The sequence below is a fragment of the Eutrigla gurnardus genome (genome assembly GCF_963514095.1).
Source record: "Eutrigla gurnardus genome assembly, chromosome: 22".
NCBI lineage: Eukaryota > Metazoa > Chordata > Actinopteri > Perciformes > Triglidae > Eutrigla > Eutrigla gurnardus.
The window spans coordinates 141,113-165,000 of NC_139933.1; the positions used below are offsets into that span (position 1 = coordinate 141,113).

General features: G+C 44.4%; 2 protein-coding genes across 2 annotated transcripts in view; both read left to right on the top strand.

Moving 5' to 3' along the window:
- Positions 1–240: 240 nt before the first annotated feature.
- On the top strand, positions 241–15,521 carry LOC311032813 (heparan sulfate glucosamine 3-O-sulfotransferase 6). Its single transcript, XM_084039863.1, has 2 exons — positions 241–1,071; positions 13,749–15,521. The coding sequence occupies exons 1-2, from the start codon at positions 572–574 to the stop codon at positions 14,365–14,367; spliced, it is 1,119 nt and encodes a 372-aa protein (XP_083895989.1). The 5' UTR covers positions 241–571; the 3' UTR covers positions 14,368–15,521.
- A 5,321-nt stretch (positions 15,522–20,842) lies between these two features.
- Positions 20,843–23,888, top strand: part of meiob (meiosis specific with OB-fold) — a gene marked incomplete at its 5' end in the record, with an annotated part of 15,934 nt that continues 12,888 nt past the window's right edge. The window contains 2 exons of the mRNA XM_084002153.1: positions 20,843–20,854; positions 21,563–21,834. Of these exons, the coding sequence (XP_083858279.1) occupies positions 20,843–20,854; positions 21,563–21,834 (284 nt within the window). The remainder of the gene's footprint in view (positions 20,855–21,562; positions 21,835–23,888) is intronic.

The following is a 23,888-nucleotide window of genomic DNA, read 5'->3' on the forward strand; positions in this document are numbered from 1 at the left end:
TAATGACTCTCTAGGCTAAGCTTTTGGGAGTTGCTCCCTCTCTGGCAACATGGCGACGCTGATTATGTCTCGCCGTTGCTTCAGTGTGGCCCGGGGCCCGGCTGAGGACGGAGGGGCGTGTGTTTGGTGAACAGGGCGTGGATCTGGCAGTCCGAGGGAAGGGGGTGTGAAGGGTTTCCTATAGAGCCGCTGCTGCCTGCAGGGAGCCACGGGAGTATCCATACGGGAGCGCACGGACGCACGCACGGCGCGCTGCGGGACGCGGTCACACCGGGACGCACAGACACCTCTCAGCCGAGCAGGGACTTTGCTCAACTTCTGGACAACTCTAAAAGTTGCCTCTGATGATGAGCTAACCGGAGAGAGAGAGAGAGAGAGAGAGAGAGAGAGAGAGAGAGAGAGAGAGAGAGAGAGAGAGAGAGAGAGAGAGAGATACGCGGAGGGGCATGGGAGCTTTTTGACGCACGGGGGGCAACTTCTGCGCCACTTGCTGTTCTTCTTCTTCTTCTTCTTCTTGTTAAAGAAAGCTGCTCTCGGTTTGAGGGCCGGTGACACAGCATGAGGTGCTTTCATGCGGCATGTTTCCTGCGTGGTGTCCTCATGCTCAGGGTTGCGCCTCATGGGATGTAGTAAATGGAGAGCTGCGTTCAACTTCGGACACCTGAGGGTGCAGTCCAAGCTGTCCGTCTTCTTTACCATGATCATCCTCTTCACTTACCTCTTCTACTGCCTCAACGGATACTGTGACTCGCTGCCCAGGCCCGTCTACGAGCAGCAGAGCCGCCTCCGGGACCCGAGCAGACTCGCTGATGGACATGAAGCGTATAACGCGTCTCAGCTGGTCCGGGAGCAGCTGTCGGACCTGCCGGACAGCGACGCCCCAGCTAACAACATGTCTATAGCCAACAGTTTCGGCAGCAAGACGTTTCCTCAGGCCATCATCATCGGGGTGAAGAAGGGCGGGACGCGCGCTCTGCTGGAGTTCCTGCGCATCCATCCGGACGTGCGCGCCGTCGGCTCGGAGCCGCACTTCTTCGACCGCTTCTACGAGAGGGGGCTGGACTGGTACAGGTAGGCCTTCAATTAGATTATGAATGACATATTAATAAATCACTCATAAGTAACATGGCCGGACTAGTCTAATCATGTAAGGGTCAAAGTTCACAAGTCACGGACGGCTGGAAGTTCTCCCTGAACATGTGAATAAACCTGTAGAATCAGAAATGTGAGGACGTTATTCCAGTGATGGGTTGGACCTTGGTCGTAAAATGTCAAATCAGATCAGGGCAAGTAGATTCTCTCATATGAATCTATTTATTTATGTAACATCTGTCAACTACAAAATGTGTACGATCTGTCTTTTATCATTCATTGCTACGTTAGTGTCTTTATTCTAATTTCCTAGCTCATCCCCGGTCTGATGAGGACCGGTCTGGACTGGTCTGATGAGGACCGGTCTGGACTTGTCTGATGAGGACCGGTCTGATGTTAGTAGATGATGATGACTTCAGATTACGATGTTGACACGTTTTACTGTCATCTGTGTCGAGAAGTGTTTTCTAGCCAACCACAGTGGAAAACAGAGCGTTAGGTGCCTTTTCAAGTTGCCGTTCCTTTTAAAACAGTACATTATGAGAGATGATAAGCAGATGATGCTCTTTCACAGACACTCAGCACGTATTCGTCCGGGTGAAGCATGCTTTCATAACCCATCCTGTGGCACACGGCGTCTCTCCTCGCTCTCTTCATTAACATCCGTCAGCACCAATCAGAGGCCGGCTCGTAGCTTCCGAGGATGGCAGCGTATTCAGTCCCCTGCCAATAAATTGCTGTTTATTGAGCTGACGCACTGCTTCCCTAAGTGTCCAGTGTTGGTCCCCCGGGGCCTCGCCACGAGTCTGATCCCAGTGGGGGGACGGGTGTGTTGTGGATGGTGGTAGCATGGATGACCCCTGCACTCAGGTGTTTGCTTGAGGATCAGCCCAAATGGGCTTTGGAAGATTGACAGCAATATTTCAGTTTGTCACAAATAGCCTCCATTTTCTTTTCCCCCCAAACGCAGACACGCAGAGAGATGCATACGTCTGTGCGTGTTTTAAATAAAGATGAGAACCTCTTCAAGCAGCCGTTGTCAGAAACGTGACCGTCTGATGACATGAGAGAGTAAATAAACAGAGGACGAATGAGGGGAAGAATGTGGGAAAAGATGAGGGTTTGATAAAGAGATGAGTTAGATGAGACAGAACGGGAGGCAGAACAGAGATCAATGTTTGCAATCATTTTCATAAAATACAGAAGGATGCGTTGAAGGAACAAAGTAGAATTTCAGCTAACTGTTGTTTTCGGGGGGGCAGTCCGATCATGATTTCCCAGAATCCAAGATGTCACATACCAGCAATGAATACATGACATGCTCCGACATGAAACATAAATTAAAAGATGTCATTTGTGTCCATGGCAGGACTGTAAAAACCCCGTCCAATCCAAAAAGTCGGGTTGGATATTTTCTGTGTGTCCCCATCCTCATATATATTATGAGGATATATAATATAATATTTCCACCGAGCTACATGCCTGATGGATCAGAGATTTACAAGTCTTCAGTAGAATTATTGACGCATACCTGCAGAAATCATTCAGTGCCAGAATCTCATTGGATGCACGTTGTGGAGGTCAGCTCGGGTCAAAGGTCAATTTAGTTTAACTTTGGCCATATAACCTTGCGCTGCCACGCTCACCATCAGAAACAACGGCGTTACAAACTGATACTTTTTAACTGGATAACGTAAGAGCTTTGGTGACAAAGAGAACGGCTCCTTTTGCATTTTCATATCTTTGATCTCTGTTTCATGCTGAAGCAACATGACTAGAAAGGCTTGAAACGTTGCTGCTTCCTGTTGATGCTAAACTGACGGGAGCTTCAACACAGATATGACGTTTTCACCTCTCTCATAACTCTTCTTCTCTTTTCAAGGCATAATGAAACGTGTGTTTTCGCTCCGTCCTAATCCGCTGACAGCTCGTGTCAACACTGTGGATTGGACCGGTGTAATGACGGGTCAGGCATTAACATGGACCGCTCAGGGACGTGCAGAGTGGCTGAGAGGGATTATGCCCCCAGTTGCAGTTAAACAAGGCCTTATGAAGCATGAGTTACAACCCCCATCCAGCAATCCCCTCATTTATAGCACGGGTCTATGAGGAGCGGTCTCAGTCTGAAGTGCTATAGGGGAAGCTTACTGCCCCCACGGGGCCGTTCACTGGAGTCACTGGACATTTCTTTATTTTTATATGAGACAGATGTAAATGTTCAAAGCTTGTGCCTATAGTGCACGGGCGACTTCGTCTGTGGGTACGTGGATGGATTATGGCCTTAGTCTCGCACACCTCACTGGTACTATTCAGTGAGTGTATTAACGTTGCACGTATTGACTGAGATATCTCGACATCCTCCTCTAACGTTGTCCCTTTCTGCCCTTGTGTCTTCTCCATACTTACAGATATCACATGCATTAATAACAATGTCATTCATTTTGTGTAATTACATGTTAAGTACCCAGTTATTCACAAATATCAATTTGAAACAGAGCTATTTGTATGCAAAGCCAACAATATCATCTGCAACTGGGCTGGAAAGTATCACTTTAAACATGAATTCTCTGATCGAGCTCTTCATTTCAAAGTGCTGTCTGTGCCAGAGCTTCGGTCTTCAGCTGCTAACCAAGTCAAACACATGGACATCCTTAAAGGAAGCATTTGGCAAATTGTCGTATTGGAAATGCTTATATGTGGAAAAGCCTTGACTCTGTCATCCACTGGAGAGGATCCTGTGGTTTCGCGGCGCAGAATGAGGGTTTACACAGCCATGGTGTGCAAAGTGAGTGAGTGGGAGCATGTGTGGAGCTCGGATTCGCTGCTTCGGGCTCAGTGATTCGGCTCAGCTGAGGTCTGTAGGTCCGTCCACACCCCCGTAGGTCCGTCCACACCCCCGTAGGTCCGTCCACACCCCCGTAGGTCCATCCACACCCCCGCCCCGTTTCTAAGAGACACAATAAATACCCAGTAGATATAAATGTCGTTTCCCGATATCGATCACCTAAAATAGGTTCTTTCTATTGATCTCCCTCCCTCTGGCTTTATCACACTGCTGCAGCAGAAATGAATTAACTTCTAAATATTCCATCTTGTTGACAAGGAGCTGTTACTCCCTCCACTGCTGACATTTATACCCCATAGTCTGAGTGTTGGATTTAGGGATTTATTGGCTTGTTCAGGTCACTCAAATGGTGTAATGTAAAGCCACTGGACGAGTCCTCGCTACTGTTAGAGCAGCTCTCCATACATCTCTGTCCATATCGACTCCCTTCGTCTCTCTCAGGAAGGGTGTTGTATCATTCAGCTACCTTGACAGGAATGTCCTGCTTTTATTTCCTGTCAGACTTTTTTCACCAATCACAGGGGATTCTCCGCTTGAATTCCTCTTGGCTTGCATTCCTGGAAGCTGCATGTTGCAGATTTTTTTTCAGATTGACAAAGGGTTTTTTGGGGGGAAAGAGCAGCTTTCCAGCAAGAATTTGGTAAAAATAGGAAATGTATAGATCTATGTGGAAGAAAGAAGGCTTTGTGCAGAAGATAGGGTTGAATGTTTTGCAAGTATTTGAAGGTGTAGAAACAACTCGGTTATATGCGTGAACATGAGCTAATATACATGACATGTGCTGCTATTTACATATAAAGGCTTTTGGTCTGAATGAATGTGTAAATGAAGCTGGGAAAAGTGTAAGGATATAATCAAACATGACTTGATGAATGGTATGGGACAGGTATGGATTTTGTCTCAGTGGGGAAAAAACGGTCTGATCCAACTCAGTCATCAATATTTTGACAGCCCGTCATTGGTTGACCTTTAGACTCCCAGCATGTCTCATCCAGTCAGAAATAATGGAATCAGATGCAGGACGAGGGGAAACTAGGAACCTCACCAATCAGTTACAGAGCACAGAAAGTCTGCGTTGTTCATCTCTGTGGCGGATCTTTTAATTTCAATGGTCTGGGTTTGAATTCCAGACCATCAGACTGAGAGTGTTTATGAGCAAAATGCTAAAGACACGCTGTTGCTTTACTCTGTTCAGCCACAAACTCATCAAAGTCTGCCTCTCCTCGTCAGACGGAGAGCAGGACGACTGACGAGCCACCACATTAAAAAGAAGCGTCTTTCTTTCTTCTCTTCTTTCTTTCTCTTCATTTGCTTTTACTTTTTCTGCCTGAGGTCATCGCCGGCCTTTTGTTTCAGATTAATGTGCATACAGGAAATTAGTCAAGAAATGAAAAAATAAGCACTTGGAAAAAGACAATAGTGGAAATGACTTTATTAAAAAGAGAACAGTATAGTACAAGCGAGACCTGCTCTATATGAAAAAAATCAATTGGTGATATATTTGAATAAATGATTTTGTCGTATAGATAGACAGTCATACAGTTACTGCTGTTTGGTTTTCATGGGCAGGCTGATACTGAAACTCACTTAACCAACAGTGTCTGCAGAAGCAGGTAATTATTGACTGTGTGTGTGTGTGTGTGTGTGTGTGTGTGTGTGTGTGTGTGTCTCTGTCTAATGTCTGACTCCCTGGGTGGGTGAGGGTTCGTGAGAATCCCACAGAGTAACACACCTTTCTTTGTTCGCTATGACCTTCCTAGAAAGCTCCCGTCGCTTTGCCTTCACCGACCAGGACCGGCTGACTGTCGGTGATATCTGTGCCGGCTTAGCCAGGAAATGAGATTACTTATGCCTGAAACTCTGGCACAGACAGCTGGAGCTGCATTTGAGGACAAGCAAACCATCAAACAAGACGCTGCGATGGGAGGAGGTCTTGAAAGCGACAGCAGCTCCCGCTTCATGTCCGTCCAGACTCCACTGCGTCCTCCATGTTTGATGTGTGTGAATGCAGCTGGCCGATCCTCACGATGAGCTCCATAGATGCACTGAGGTGTCCAGTTGTTAGACTGGGCCTCTGGCAGCAGTGAAACCACACGAGTGGCAGGCTTTTAAGCATCAGACAGTATGGAGTGTTCTTATTGGTCAGGACCTGGGTAGTCCTCAGACGAGCACAAGTTTGTGTGTTTAATTAGTGAAAACGTGGTTGTTTTGTGCCGCCAGTCAGACTCAAACATTAAATATGTCCAAGCTGACTCATATTTAATCGTTGACTGGATGAACTATTACATGCAACTTGCATTGTATTCTGGAACTCCTTGCCTACGTTTTTCAGATTTTCAGATTTATGTAAATGTTATCAAATATTCTTCATAATTAATTGCACGTGTCTAAATATAACCAATTAGTGCTGTTCAGCCAGGCTATTACACATTAATAGCTTATATTTATGATGAAGTAAGATTATTAATACATTTTACATTTGAGTACGAAGAATTAGAGGTTTTCTCTCATTAAGAAAGTGACTAATTGGTTCAGCATTAATTTGCTGTTTATATAGTAAACATTTTTATTTTTTATTAATAATATTAGCTGTATTAGTCCTAAGTATACGAATCAGAAGGCTAGCGAGAGGCAGCTAATTATTTAACCTCGTTGTCAACAGGTGAGGTTACCTCGGCGACTATCATAAAGTGAATGCAAACATTTCACCACAAAAGAATTAGCAGAAATATTCCTATTTTCCTTACATAACCAAAAAACAGCTAGGTGCTTATTAACCATAAAAAACCTCGTATTTCCACCAAAACCATCATGAATCCACTTTTCTGAAGTTCACCTGTTAGCGTGAATAATACAAATTAACCCTCTTGTAGCAAGGTCTACTTCCGCTCTGGAGTTTCAAAATAAAACGTCTATATAAGACTATTAGGATGTTGTGACCTAATAAAACCATAACAGTACCATGTTTAGTCATGTACTGACATCATGCCCTCCTGGGTCAGGATCTACTCTATCTGTCCATCCTGGTTCAGGAGATCGGATGAAAGCAGGGTGGGGCCCCGAGGCCCCCGGGGGCCCGGCAGCCTGGAGATAAAGCCACAAGTAGGCCACTGTGGGCCAGCAGGAACACCAATGCAGATTTCCCTTTTGATAAGTCAGGAGGGTGGGAGCAATCAGTACACACACACACACACACACACACACACACACACACACACACACACACACACACACACACAGATGTTCCTCTTTCATTGGGGCTGCCCTGGTTTCTCAGAGGAAAAATCTCTCTCTCTCTCTCTCACTCTCCCCCTCCCTCTCTCCCTCCCTCCCTCTCTCTCTCTCTCTCTCTCACTCGTCGGTCTCAGCAGCCCTCTGATGTCTCTATTAACTGTTACGCCTCTATTTTCCCTCAGCTAGACACATTCGTCAGCTCTTTCCTACCGACCTACCCCATCGATGGTAAGAGTCCTGCTCACCATGCTGGAGTGTCAGCCAGGCGGTAACCTTCAGAGTGTGTAACGGTCTGCCACACACACACTGAAGTGACATACAGTAAAATCAGGTGTGAGCAACATGGGTTGATATAATAAAGAAACTGTGCCAATCTTCAGAAGTGGGTAACTGCTTATCTGGGTTCGGGTCATGTGAATGTATTTATAACATTACTAAACATTATTGTAATGTAAAACTAATTACAAAAACTGAAACACCTCAATACATTACTTTTCTTATTTTTTAAATTCATTAATAATATATTATATAAATAATATAATATCAGTATTAATTGCATTCTATGTGGTATTTAAAATGTCTATATTTTCTTCTTTACGACAAAATCCTCAGAAATGGTTTCAACACAAAACCTGTGCAATGAAAAGCAGTTTACGTACGAATGCCTCACACACAGGATACCTTCAAATTAAAGCAAGACATGCTATTTTTACATATAAAGGAAACATTTAACAGTTTTGGCCAGAAGCATCATCCAACGTATGTAATGGCCAACAGACACAGAAGAGAAGTACTACTTTCCTTCCCTTTTATTGAGTTACAGTGCCGCTGACCTCTAATCAGCCCACAGGAGCTCCTCAGCCCTGTATTTGCGTCAATAATGACAAACCTTCCTCCACGCAGCAGCTTTTACACATCTTTGAACACACGCAGGCAGACTGGATCTGTCTCCCTGTGTTCCCTCTGTAATGTGTTTGTCAAATGCATTCATACCAATCTCCTTTTGAAGGAAACAGTGGAGGCTAGGTGGAGGCTTTGACGTTGCATGAGGGAGATGGGAAAGGTGGGAAAGGTGGAGGTGAATGACGGAGAACCGGAGGGAGGGAGGAAGTAATGCGTACGACAGAGAAATCTGCACACGATGACATGTTGCATTACATGATCCCCCGTGATCCCCGGTGGTCTCGCCCTCTCAATCACAACCATCTGCCTCTGACCTAAAGGGTGGAAGAGTGCAGGCTGGTGGGGATTAGGAGGGTCCAGGGGTCTGGCCTCGGGCCCAGCAGAGCCGGTATGGATCACAGCTTTCTGAGCTCTGAAGAACTTCCTAACCCAGAAACACTTCCCTCATCTACACACACACACACACACACTGAGGACTTCATTACTCCCAGATGTGGATCCATCCTGTGGAAGGCCATTCAGATGGTTGGTTGTGTGTGTGTGTGTGTGTGTGTGTGTGTGTGTGTGTGTGTGTGTGTGTGTGTGTGTGTGTGTTTGTGTGTATGTCATGGTAGAAAGAGAGAGGCATGGGTGTAAACAGAAATGAAGTGCATGTGCCCTTTTACTTTACTACTTTACTTTACTTTACACACACGCACACATTTAAAAAGAAAGAAATAATTACCACAGAAACAGTGAAAAGGGTACTGCCTTTGTTTTATTGCTTTTAAACGGAGAGAATTGAATATGAAACATTAAGAAACGTTTTCAGTTTTTTTCTTAGAAGTTATTCTTAATTCATGGTGATGAAATGTGCAGTATCTCTGTTTGCTATGCATCGTTCAATCAGTCTGTTATTTGTAATAAATATTTAGTTTAATTCAAATTACATTGATTGATATCAAGAAAATGTTGATATCAATATTGATTTGATTACTTCAGCGATTTAGTATTGCACTTTCACATAGTTGCAAGAGAATTTTTAAAAAGTTGGGATAATATTTTCACCTGTATTCCCTTGTATCAAATCACCCATAATCCAGCTCACTGGCATTTTCTGCCCTAACACACCCCCACCGACCTTCTAAAAATGATGAAATGCCCCTATAGCCTGAGCAAACAGTGTGATGTTAGCAGTTGCTTCTTCTCGGCTAAGCTAGGCTAGATAACCTACTCTTACCAAAAAACAACAACCCTTACCTATAGCACTCTGATCGTAGCACTGTTGCTCTTAAGGTACTAGTTTACTCAGATGAGGACCTAACACTTGTTCTATTTTTAGCTCTTACTTTATCGGCAATGATACGTTGTGGTTTCTTTGTTTCCTTCTTTTGACAAATGTACTTATTGTAAGTCGCTTTGGACAAAAGCGTCTGCTAAATGACCTAAATGTAAATGTAAATGTTGTATGTGTTCCAAAGTTGTACTGCTAGTTGGATGCGAAGAAACTAAATACAGTTAGCTTAGGCTAGCGGTGGCTAATCTCACCTCTCGCTAGCTGGGATTTGTAGTAGCAAGTAGCTTCAGTTGACCAATCAAGACTGAGAGAGAGTTCAGAGTTCAGTTTGGCCTTTATTTTACTGTAGTTGATCTAAACTTTGCTTAGTGTTCTCATGGAAATTTGACATTTCTTTGCCACAGTATTGTTTGATGTAGTAAAAATGTCAAAAGAATCTGGTGTTAACTCAATTCTTACCAAATTTGTAGTTTCCTGGATTTGCTTGTCAGGCAGAAATGGAAAACTCTATTCCAACAGGCTGTCCACACATGAAGTCACCACTTGTTGTCTCCGGTTGTGTCGAGAGCATATGCACAAACAGTAGCCTAGTAGCCTGCAGTGCTTTCAACAGGCTAATAAAGCTCAGCCCACCCACAAAGAGCAGCTCAGATGTGGACATGTGAAAGGCTTCTGGACACATCAGAGACGCACATCTGCACACGACTGCATTCCTGCTCCAGATGCTAACGGTAAAGGTGTGATGAAAACAAAGGGTGCTCTCAGATAACGACAACAAACACCAGGTTTTTATCTTCATGACAGAGAAAACAGATTAGACGCTTCAGAGCAGCAACTCCAGGTTAATGAGAGGATTACGTTGCTGTTGTTTTTCTTCTCTCCAACTGTGCGCTTACCTTTCATTTCCTCTTTCCTCTCATCCCTGCCCAGTCTTTTCTTTTCCTCTTCATCCCAATGTTTTTCCCCATCCTCCTCCTCCTGGGCTTTCTGTTGTAGCCGGGCTGGTCTGTGATTACAGGCTGAAGGTCCAGAACGTAAACACGATGTCAATGGGAGCTCCGCTCAGCCTCGACTGGACCACTGTGGCTTCCATTAGGTGGATTGGTTGAAATCAAACATCCATATAGTGCTATAGACACGCTTGCTAGACACCAAACAGCTCAAACATTCGTATTCTTGCTTTCACATCTGGTTGTGAGCTTTGGATTTCTCTGCACCCGCACAAAAAAACTCAAATACAGAAAATATCTTGCATCTTGCGTATCTGGGCCCACATTGTTGCATGTAGTGGGGGGTTTTTATTTGCATTCCTTTGGATGAAAATAAATAAAAAGATGATACCAGTTAAGGTTTTCCCAGAGCCACGACAACTATGTTCAACAGGAGGCGGTATGAAATATTCAGTTTTAGTTCCAGTCCCTTAAGAGCACAGGGGTCATTTCTGCAGCCACCTTTCTGCATTGATGCTCACGAGTCATAGCAGGAGAAAATCATCGCTAAAAGAAGCACTTAAAGTCCAGTCATGGTTAAACCAGAGGGAAAGGACGCACCGCTCCCTTTTTCCGTAGTGGAAATGCTTAATTGCTCTTCTCTTGAGGGTTGTTTGGACTCAGTGTGTGAGATGCAGGAAACACAGGTAGACAAGGAGTAGATGAACCAGAGCCGCATGCAATTACCACAAAAGAACCTCAAAGATCAAGGACACATGAGAATAACAGCATCAAAGGGTGGATTTTTCCCTCTCAAAGGCAGAATTGTTAAACTGCCCTTAGATCCAAATGAGAAATCTAGCTTTAGATTCATAAAAACGATATTGCCACTCACGTCATGTGGTGAGCAGAAATAAAGCCGCGACCCACAGCCTCAGAAACTTGGCTCCAGAGTGATAGGTTGCAGCTCACGCTTTGGCCTGAAACGCTCATTGTGATACATCCCAATGTTGAGACTAAGCATAGAAACAGTATTGTTTTTCCAAACTTTTCTCCCCTTTGATATTTGCTCTATTACTCCAGATTTTTGTTTAGCCTCGGCCCGTAATGCAACTCAGGGGTTTCTTATGAATACCATAAATTGTGTATTTGCTGTTGGCCTCGGAGCTTCATGCCAGCGGACTCGCTTGGAGACTCGGGAGCGGGCGGACTGTGTCTGTTGGATCAGAGAGAGAGGGGAGTCGGCTCCATCACCACACACCAGAGCTCAGAACCTCATAAGCCCTTCACTTACAGACCAACCACGAAGACGCCGACCCGACCGTCACCACATGCCTGCTGAAGAGGGGAGCGGGGAATTAGCTGAGGGATCTTTCACAGATGCAACACTGGCATTCCTCTTTGCTTAGTTTTCTAGAACACAAACTGGGCCTGAAATGTGAATCCTCTTTCAACTCAGAAGTATTTATTTTTCTGGCAGCATATATTTTTTGTTTTTACAACAGAGGCTATAAGATTCCTTTTTAGCTACATTAGCATTTGAATGAACTAGAGGATACCGATAAATAGGTTTTCCTTCCTCCCGTTTCACTCAATTTATATACAGTCTGATCTGCCACGTTATATTGACTCTCAGTCAATCGCAGGCTTTGGTCGAGGTTTGCTCAATTCAATTTTATTTTATTTATAGTGTCATATCACAACAGAAGTCATCTCAGGACACTTTACACATTGTGCAGGACTAGAATATGCTCATGATTTTCAGAGTTAATAACGTCCCAACATGACCCAGGGGCAAGCGTTTGTTGGATTGTTCAGGCACTACTAGGTCTTCTCGGCCTCTGATCTAAGACATCTAAGTAGGGGTACAGATCAAGAGGAAGAGGGTAGCACAGTCCTTTAAGAGCCAAAGTGGGCCTAGAATACCTCTACCACTGATGATAACAAGGGCCAAAGGCAGCAACCCGGATTGAATGTGAACACATGGCCACCATAAGGCAATACTCAACTAACCTTTTGTTAAAGCATACTTTAGGACTTTTACATTATAGGCATCCCTGCAGCCAATTATACAATCAGTTAAAGGATAATACCAGTGTATTACAACTTGGGTTTTTATTTTCTTAACGTTGGTCCTCGTCCCCCAATTTAATTCACACTGCTGTAACAAAATACGATGGGGCAAGAAACAAGAAGTCAGACTGTCAGATGGTTTGGTAATAAGCCAAAGGTTTCACCAAATCATCTAAACCACTGTATTCAGACGTAAAAAGTATTTTTCCTTCCAAAGTCAACCCAGGGATTTGTTAAAAAGCTGTTAATGTTGACTCAGTATTGTGGCTTATTGGGACAGTGGACACCTGTCTGTGAACAGCGCGGGATACAAGCTTTTATCACCAATTCTGTGAAAATAAGATGATTTGATATTTAATGTCCACTGTTGCAATTGGAAACACTTTGTTAGCTTGTTAGCTTGGCACAGGGGCTGGAGGTACTGTTGAATCCAAGAGGATAAATGTGCCTCTCAGTAACTCTTATGCTCATGTAGCCTAGTACGTTCTTAGCTAGCTTGCTAACGTTAGCCTACCTTAAACTTACTTTCAGGAATCACCTGTTTTAGTTCAAAACTGGGTTTGCGTGAACTTCACAGTAAGGGCTGAAATGGAGCTAATGTTAAGCTAGCTGTTGATGTTCAGGCAGACTGCTTGTTAAACCATGATGTCTTTTTTTAATTCCTACAACTGATAAATATAGATTTTGTGATGTGTGTTGAGGAGTTGTTTAGGTGCATGATAGGGAGTAGGGCTGAGTTCAATAGTAATAATGTAGCTCATTCTATTCTAATTATTCTTGCTATTGAGCAATGAGCAAAGTAGCATAACTAGCTTTCCAATTAGTAAAATATATTTATAATCTTTTCAAAACAACTATGTGGTATGGATGAGCTTTTACCTTGAAGAAGACAAGAAAGGACATTTTAAAAAATGTAGTTTGAGATGAACTTTTCCAGCTCTGCTGTACGCCTACAAATACCAATGGTATGACTGCAATGTGGTCTCCCAGCTTCAAGGACCGTGGAGGGAGAGTCCTGCCTGTTTAGGAGGAGGCAGTGGATGAGAGGAAATTACTTTCCTGAGGTTAATATAGCCTTGCGGTTTTCCTACAGTAGCCGCTCACAGACTCCCTCCCAGTCTGTGCTGACATGGTCACTCCATCAGTGCCAGCAGCTAATGTCATGTTTATCCCCCTCTAATCACAGATTTACGCAGTAATCCCAAAACAAAATCAAAACCCTTCAAGGCATGTGAGGCATCACTATAGGAATGCTATGAGGATTATCAGAAAATCAAGGGAATGTATTTCTTCTTATCTATAGGAGTTACTTTTGTAATGGAAAGTACTGTATGTTGGCATTTTTCAAGTATACTCTCCTGGAATATTTGATACCTTTCTTTTCTCGGTTATGCAGGAACCTGATGCCTCGCACTCTGGAGGGTCAGATCACCATGGAGAAGACCCCCAGTTACTTTATCACCAAAGAAGCCCCTCGCCGTGTCTCTTCCATGAGCCGCCACACCAAGCTCATAGTGGTGGTGCGTGACCCCGTGACCCGAGCTGTTTCTGATTACACCCAGACTCTGTCCAAATCTCCTGGGCTCCCGTCCTTCCAGAACCTGGCCTTCCGCAATGCCACCACGGGCCTCATAGACACAAGTTGGAGTGCCGTGCGCATCGGCATCTACGCCAAGCACCTCGAGAACTGGCTGCGCTTCTTCCCACTCTCACGCCTCCTCTTCGTCAGTGGCGAACGCCTCGTGATGGACCCAGCAGGCGAGATGGGCCGGGTCCAGGACTTCCTGGGGCTCAAACGCGTGGTGACAGACAAGCACTTCTACTTCAACCAGACCAAAGGTTTCCCCTGCCTAAAGAAGCCTGAGGGGAGCAGCAGGCCGCGCTGCCTGGGGAAGTCGAAGGGCAGGCCCCATCCCCAGATCCCATCTGAGGTCCTGCATAGGCTCAGAGACTTCTACAGACCCTTCAATCTAAAGTTTTACCAAATGACCGGCCACAATTTTGGCTGGGACTGAACCACTTCTCACTCAAGAAAAGCTCTGTGCGTAGCATTCTTGAAGACATCGACATTGTGTTACCAAAGCTTTTACTGTGCAAAACATTCTCTTTCCTTTAATGCTATGACAACTCCAGCCTTCCTCCAAATTTACAACAGCCATGCTAAAAACAAAGATTGTGAGAGCTTCAATCCCACGAGGCACTTTAGCGAGCAATGACGTGAAAATACTCGTGAGGAGCTCAATGTGACGAGCGCTGGCCAGACCGTGAGTGTCAGAAGTATGCTAAGCTCTCATCGCTGTCCAAAACACTTAAGAGCAAAAACTGTAAAACTGCAAAACCTGTGTGTGAAAAATAACTTCAGAAAGATGCCAACATTTGGAGATTTGGTCTTGATGGACCAAGATTTCTTTAGCCGATTATTCGTTTCTTAAGTTTCTTTCATAGTGAATGACTTATTTTCAAGAAACACATCTCTGGTAAATACAAGATCTACAATGGTGCTTTTATGTGAATCTTTGTGGAGGAACACATTTTTACAGAAAATGTAATCAATCTAAATCAACTCATCGATAAGTGTTAGTGGACTCTTTGGTGGAGGATGTTTTAAATGATGCACACTCAAAATACATGTTTGAGATACAACTTAATTTAATATGAATCCCATCAGCATTGTTCTGTTTGCCTCTATCAAGTGGATGCAGTTAAATGAAGTACATTTGTTCTCTTCAGTGCTTTTAATGCAAGTTCCTTTTGTTTTGTCCATCTTAAATAAAAAAGAAAGATGTAGCATAAACAGAAGGATAGCTGGTACTGCTGAAAGAAAATGGACCACAAATGTAAAACACAGCTACTTTGTGCTGTAAATGTGCTGTTATTTATGTCGCCAATACAACGCTTGTGTAAAATGTTTTCTACAGACAAACCCGTATCTGTGATTTCTAGTTCATTTAATCAACACTTAAACTTTAACTGTATATTTCTAAAAGCTTAATTTATAAGATGACAAACTGTTGTTGAGATGTTTTCTGAGACTTTTGTATATGAAATTCTTCTGGAAGTTCTGACTAAAACTTTCACTCTAAATCATTTGTTTTGAGCTCATTTTTACTAAGAATTCATTCTCTTTGTATTTATTTCAAAGAAACCAATGTTAATGCTGCCAGAAATATGAAAAATACGTCTGTTTAGCAGATAATTTCCCTTCTAGAATAAACACTGGATCATCAGAAAATAAATGGCAATGAATTGCTGTTGTGTGTGATTTTAAGGTATGACTAAGTAGGAAAGTTTATTTGCTGTGGATGGTAACTTGAATCTTATTTTTAAAATCAAGTGTTAAAGTCACAAACAGCATGAACATGTTTTTCAAATCTAGGATTTTAATGAATAAAGAATATTATTCACATATGAAGCTAGAGCCATCAGCCGGTTAGCTTAGCATATAGACCTGAAACATTCACTGATGTCCGTCGTTCCACTGAGCTGCCATCAGTCGGAATCTGTTTTCCTTTGTCACTTATGTGGCGTTGAACCTTTAATAAACCACCTAAGTAGGCCTAATCCTGCAGCCCCCCAAACTGGGGTCCAGTCCCTGCTAAGGAGTCCCCTGCACACAATCAGTGTGCCGGTACAACGACTCAACTGCAAGGAGGCCTGCCACGGTTTATAAAACTGTGAGCCATGTTAGGAAAATGAAGTGCAATCATTTGACATTTTGGGAAATACACTAGTTGACTGTTTGGCTGAGAGTGAGATGAGATCCATACCACTCTCTCATCTGTATGCTAAATCATTGAAGCAACAGCCAGCAGCTTAGCTTCGGCTGAAAACAGGATGAGCTAACTAGCATGGCTCCGTCCAAACGTAACAACATTAGCCTACCAGCATCTAAAGCTCACTAATTAACATATTCAATCTTGTTTTTTTAAATCCACATTTTATTACCTTCAGACAGAGCGAAACTAGCTTTCCCAGTCTGTATGCTGAGCAGAGCCAACAGGCTCCTGGCTGTAGAGAAACATGATGAGTGTGGTTTCTTTTGGCAAGCACTTGCAGAAGTTGGCGGTGGGATTGGGGAGGGGGGGGGGGGGGGGGGGTCATACCGCAGGGACAACATTTGAAGTTAACATAGGACAGTGGCTTTTCCGATGTGTAAGCAATCAATTCACTGGGTGATTGGAGACCTTTTGGGAATGGACAATCTTTGACCTCTTCGCTCCCCCTTGACCTGTGAGCCTGGACGCCATAAACTGCTGAGCCGCCATCGCGGAGCTGGTTAATGGAGTCGCCCTGCATGAGCTATGAGCGTGGATGCATGCTCTCTCTCTCTCACACACACACACACACACACACACAGAGAGACCTACAACAACTCCCCCCTGATTCATTAATATTGCATTCCCAACCTCCGGGACCTCCACTGAAGGGAGATGGTCCAGATCAATACCTGCCTGTTTAGTTTATAGGTGGCAGGGATATGTGCTTATACGTTCCATGTCCCACTGTCATTTTGATTTAACTCGGGGGTCGAGCCTGGGTCGCTATCATACATTTGTAAGATATTATTTAACATCTTATATATCTTCCATACATCTGCAATCGATGCAGGACCTAAACAGACACAAGGGAGCACATGGACGCTGGACCAGGGAATTACTTTAATCATTTCCAGGGCCGCTCAGTCCGGTGGTTTCTGTTGCATCTGTCTGCATCTATCTACAGCTGTTCATATTTCAACATAAAGCCTTGTTTCATTTGGTGAAAACCACATCTCCTCTCACTGCCCAAGTGACTCGAGCAACTGGCCAGTGGTCAACGACTTGCTCTTCTCGTGGAGGTCAGGATCAACCCTCTGGCGTGGCCAGAGGTCAGAGGTGAAAGTGCATTCCACCACCAGGGAGAGCGGTGGTCATTTGACCGTCGTATGCAGAGGGATATTCTCAGACTGATGCAGGGAGAGTGATTACGATCTGTTACCATCCCTGTGTAATGGGCTCATTTACTGTGAATGATAGAGCTAAATTGGTCATTATTGAGGAAATTGCTCAGGGAGAAACCCTTTCATTGACATTATTATGAATGATCCCTTATGTTTTGCCAGATTGCGGCGAGTGTGACTGTGGTGGGATTTCATTCAGCTCCAGAAAATATATCAATCTGAAACGTAGATCACTCAGTGTAACATAACCTGGAAAGCAGCAAAGATTGGAACACCTGCCTGCCAGAGTGACCTCTGTGTGTCCTGGGGGTCATTCATCCTGGAGTCATCTGTTGCCCTTTGAGCTCACAACGTGGAAGTGTACATACAGGAGTCTGACACCTTACTCTCTACGCAATCATTCATTGTGAACGTGTACCTACATTTCCTCTGACACTTTTGGCGATATCTTAAGTGCACTTAATATTCTCTTCCTCTATTTACTGCTGCGGCTAGAAACCAAAGGATGTTTCACTGGACCCTTATGTTCAGGACCGGCTACAGGAGGAAACCATTCTCAGAGAAATAGTCCGTCTCTGTCTCAAATTGAGGGACTAGAAACCAACATCAAGAAAGAGTCTGGAGGTGAAAGGCAGTTGGCTTGTCTTAAATGGACCTGAACCAGAACCACCTTCTGTATGAAGTGGCTGTTAACATTTCCATTCCAAAAGGCAATTAAAACAACCATAAAGAGACACCGAAATACTAGAAATAGTTGGAAAATGACAAAAACATGGACAAACAGATGCCAAAGGAAGACAGGGGCACAGTATGACAGCCTCAAAATGATAAACTATATGATGCCAAGAGTCAGAAATGACTACAAGAGACACAAACCCCCCCTCGGTTCTCCAGCAGTGAAGTGATTGAACTACAGGCCAGTTCTTCTGCCAGAGACGACTGTTGAATCTCGCTCATAGCTGCTAAAAAGAAACGTGGTCAGCTCAAAAGAGAACTGCAATCGAAGCCTTGGACATAACTGCCTGAATGGACGCCAACTCATATAGCCTGTGATTGGTTTAATATGAGGCCTTCTCTACTTTGACAAGCAAGCTTCAAATTAGGAGCGAGCACTTGGTTCTGGCTGTAAGCCACATTCCCCCAGCGAAGCGTAGAGGATTTGCACCCATGTTTCCTCTCTAATTAGCAGATCAAGGGAGGTACAAAGACATTAATTACAAATCACTGGGAATACATCCCAGTTCCTGTGTGACATGCTCATATGTGCTACTTTCCATTTGAGCGGCCTCCTGACGACAGTTAGTAATGAACGTCTCATTGATTCCACCATATGTTCAGCAGAGCTGCTTCCATGAGGTTTCATGTGGTTTCGGAGGTTCATTTTAACAACGGGACACAAACGAGACGGAGAAACAAACCGATCAGTTGATCTTTTAATATCCAAGAAGAAGAGTTAATGACATAAAGGTATACATGCACAGCTGACAACTTGCCCTCAGGGAGGGTCATTAACACCTAATGAAGCTGACCCCACAGTGGGTATCTATGGATGACCTTTGACCCTTAAAGTGCATGTCAGACTCCTGAAACCCGCCCATTTTGAGAGAAAGGCTAGTTGTCCTACTGGGGACGTGAGTTCATTGTGACAGTGAAGTACTACATTTAAGTATTTATCATGTCATTGTTAATCAATTTGTAATTACTGCTGAAATTCTAGAATAATTGTGTAAAAACAATTTAACACCACATAATGTTTTTCATACAAACGTAAATATGGTTTAAAGATATGCTTAGTGATTAAAGTCAGGAAAATATAATATTATTCTCTCAGATATGAACTCATAAAAGAAAAACGTTCAGCTTGACGCAGACAATAGGGAACTAAAACAAAGTTTTACTAGATATACTAAAGCTTTTAAATTATAATGTCATTGTTAGAATTTATTGAGAGTGATTTATTCTTATTCATATTTTCTTTAATTTAATCAAAATTGAATAGAGCTAAAGGAGCTATAGCAGATAAACCTGAGCGAACGGTTTTATGTCTCAGGCAGATATGATTGCATGCGTTAGGCAGCAAAGATGGACACACAACGGGGGGCCAGACCAGGGACCAGACCGAGGGCCAGACCGGGGGCCGGACCGGGGGGCTGGACCGGGGGCCGGACTGGGGACCAGACCGGGGACCAGACCGGGGCCCAGACCGCCTCCCGTCTCATTATTTAATTTCAGAGCGCTTTACTCAGAGGCAGCAAGGAGGTCGGAGATTTTTGGTCAGTGTTCAATGATAAGCATGTCACACACACACACACACACACACACAAACACACACACACACAAACACACACACAAAGGAAAACAGGAACACGGACACACACCAGATTTATATATATATATATATATATATATATAAACTGCTAATATACTAACAATCTGTCACATTGTTGGTCTTGTGACTTGTCTCTTGTGGTGTTGTTTTCCTGTTTTATTTTGTAGTCCTTCTGTCTCGTGCTTTACTTCCTGTCTAGTTCCCCTCCTTGTTTCTGTCTGTGTCTGATTGTCTCGTCAGCCTCTCATCACCTCTCTCGTCGTCCTAATCAGCCTGCTGGATTTAGTCTTTCTGTCTCTGCTCGGTCCTCTGTTGTATCCCTGGATGTATACCCACCTGTCTGCCTGCCTGTCTGCCCGCCTGTCTGCCTGCCTGCCTGTCTGTCTGTCTGTCTGTCTGCCTGCCTGCCTGTCTGCCTGTCTGCCTGTCTGCCTGTCTGCCTGCCTGTCTGCCTGCCTGTCTGCCCGCCTGTCTGCCTGCCTGCCTGTCTGTCTGTCTGTCTGCCTGCCTGCCTGTCTGCCTGTCTGCCTGTCTGCCTGCCTGTCTGCCTGCCTGTCTGCCCGCCTGCCTGTCTGCCTGTCCGTCTGCCGGCCTGTCTGCCCGCCTGTCTGCCTGCCTGCCTGTCTGTCTGCCTGCCTGCCTGCCTGTCTGCCTGTCTGCCTGTCTGCCTGCCTGCCTGCCTGTCTGTCTGCCTGTCTGCCTGTCTGCCTGTCTGTCTGCCTGTGTGTCTGCCTGTCTGTCTGCCTGTGTGCCTGTCTGCCTGTCTGCCTGCCTGTCTGCCTGCCTGTCTGCCCGCCTGCCTGCCTGTCTGTCCGTCTGCCGGCCTGCCTGTCTGCCTGTCCGTCTGCCGGCCTGTCTGCCTGTCTGCCTGTCTGCCTGTGTGCCTGTCTGCCTGTCTGTCTGCCCGCCTGTCTGTCTGCCTGCCGGCCTGTCTGCCCGCCTGTCTGCCTGCCTGCCTGTCTGTCTGCCTGCCTGCCTGCCTGTCTGCCTGTCTGCCTGTGTGCCTGTCTGCCTGTGTGTCTCCCCGTGTGTTTTGGATTACTGTTTAGTAATGTACTGTAAGTTCTGTTCATGTTTGATTATCTTGTTCCTTTAGTTGTTCAGTGTTTTTGCCCTTGAAGCCTCTGTTATTAATTAATCCCATTTAAATGAACCTTTGGTTTCCTTCACCTGCATTTGGGTCCAAACCTCCTTTGGTTAGTATACCTGTGACACAATGTAGATGGTGAACATGGTAAACATCATTAGTTTTTGCATGTTAGCATTCAGTTAAAACACCACAGAGCACAGCTTTACAGAGCCACTAGCCTGGAAGCACACATGCATGAGTGTTCATTATGGTTGTAATAGTGAAATAGTGAACAAGGGAGTGGTAGTATGAGCTTCTCCAAATCCATACTGGTCAAAACACAATCCATCCTCTGCAGCCCCCCCCCCCACCCCCGAGAGGCTGACACTAACGCAGGTAATAGAGCACATCGTAACCAGCACATGAGCAGCTGCCGGCGTGATCAATAGCAACTACAGGAGCCGGTAATATGATACTGAAGGAGCCACAGATACAAGGATGGATGGGATTTGATGTGGAATGGCCATGTGTGTCCGAGTTCATATATCTTTTTACAACACAACTGTACCTTTGGTCAACTTGATGTGCCGTTGCATTCAGATGGCAGCTGATGAGACAGCGGAGGAGGATCTATCACACAGCCCTCCTATTCATGCTGTAAATATCACATATGACTGATATATATTTATTGAAAAATAAAGATGCAGGGAAATGTCCCAAACCATCTTTTAAAGATGAATTTGTTTTCAAACACTAATTATTAGGTTTAAATGACAATCTGCAGCTATTCCTGTACACTATGTGTTGTTTTATTGGCAGCAGGACTGAGCAGCAACGGGCACTTTCACATAATTCTTCCTACATATACTGTAGGTATGTAACCCCGAAGCCAGAGTGGAATACCAGAGATCCAACTCTGGTGGTCCAGAGGATAACGTCACTGACAGTGGAGGGGAAAACGACTTAGAGAGGGGAGAGCAAACCAGGCGAGCTGGTGTCTTCTCCTCCAAATATAACGGACGTCTGTGTCCGTTCAACGAGCTAGACGGAGACGCTGAGCTGGCATGGAAGTCCCTATCCAGAGACCAAACACAGTCCTTCACAGACCCAGATCCCAGATCAGGTCTCACGCTGAGGCTGAAACGGTGACTTACAGGTCCAATTCAGAGGAAATAGAAGTGAAGAAATGCTCTCGTCCTGATGGAGCCATTAGGATGCATTGCTGTAGGTCTGAACTAACCTGTCATCTCCTGTGCTAGCAGCTGATCTAAGGACAGCCATGTCACCGCATATGAGCCCAAGGTTAGAGCCAGGTCTGCCCACCCAGGAAGCCAAGCACCCACTTTCACTGCTGACTGCTCACGCATGTCTCCATCCACTCTGTCATTCTCTTAATCAGGCCTGATTGATTTTTCACATTTACATAAATAGAAAAAAACAAACAAACATGGTCATTAAAGTGGTGATCACTGGGGTGACGCTCCAAGGTGGTCTAAGGGGGGACTTTAGCTCAGGAGGTAGAGCGGGTTGGCTGGCAACTGTGTATGAATGTGTGAATGTCAGTCATTACTGTAAAGCTTTGGAGAAAAGCACTATATAAATGAGGACCATTTAGCATTTGTCTCTGTGGAGACCCCATGATGGGTTGATATGTCAGGATGTGGCTCCCTGTGAGAAAAGACAACGATGTCAAATCTAATCTGATCTTGACATCACAAACTACATTTAATTAACTGGATGTACTGCATTTTTCAGTTTGATTAAAAGGAAATAAAAACAATAGCAACAGTGTGTGTGAGTTAGTGGAGTGTTCCTGGTATTATTTATATATAATTATGTGATATATGTTTGGTTTCGTTCTCATCTTGTGATTCATTTTTCTAACACAGTCTTTACTAAATTGGGAAACCGCTGACCACTTTTTATATAGATATAAAAGTAAGTGTAAGCGTCCGGTCTTTTCTTCTATATGATTATTCTTACTTGATTCATGGCAATCAACCTCGACTCTCCTCTGTTTCTTTCTCTTATTCCCTGCATTCCCAATGTTTCACTTATTCAGCTGAGCATGACAGACTTCCATTTTAATCAAGACTCGGCTTAACTTCCTTTGTGAAAGTCCATTACCCTGGCAGAGCAGCCTCCGTCCTGCCCACAGGCTTCCTCCTCCACATATCTCCCTGTGTGTCCCCCCCCCCCCCCCCCCCAGTCTCTGAGGCCACGCTAATGCGCTGCAGTACATGATGGCCCTGACTGTGATGGGCCATAATTTGTTCCATTCCTTTTTATTAAAGCCATAGCCATGCTGTTATTAGTGTTTGGTGAGGAGAGCTGCTCTGTAGCAGCGTGATGTCTTCCATATGTGATGTTAGTAGCATCTGAGGAGAGAGGAGAGAGCGATGAGATGGAGCCTTCTCCCTCTAATGGCAGAGTTCGGTTTGAAGGAGGTCCAACATCCAACAGGAGATCAGGAGATCAGTGTAGCACCGCCATGCAACACTCATATGGACAGCTGCACTATAGACCTTCCCCTCCATCCATATATATACACAGTATATATGTGTGTATACAAGGGAACAGAGAGCTGCCGTATCTCTCAGATAACTCACATTTCTTACATCTGCTCTCTTAGAAACAGAGGAAATGCTGCTCTTGTGGGCAAAGGAGGAGTTCATCTGACTTGCGGTAGAAATAGACTTTATTAGTGACATCAATGTGTCTTTTTTTGTTTCTCCTTTGCAGAAATCCTGCTCTATTTTGAAGAGGTGTTAAAGGAATAGTTCAACATTTTTTCACATATTCAGTTTTTTTTTTGTGGAGAGCTAGATGAGGAGATAAATACCACTTTCTCTTCCAAAGGCTAAATATAAAGTTACAGCCGGTTAGCTTAGCATAAAGACTGAAGCGGGGGGGGGGGGGGGGGGGGGTACAGTACAGGTCTCTGGTTAAAGGGAAGAATCACAATATGAAATGGACGTGGTTGTCTCTGTGCTGCATATTAAATCCTTCAGTAAACTATATCATAACTAATTAAAGGAGGAAAACGTCGAGCCACACAATGACAGTAAACAATGGATATGCATAGAAAATAGAGATCTGATAAATCCTACTTTGTTTCATATTATTTCTATGAGACTCTTGAAACTCTCAATGAGCAGTTTTAAACCATGGCACCAGTAAATTAGAGGACAAAAATCCC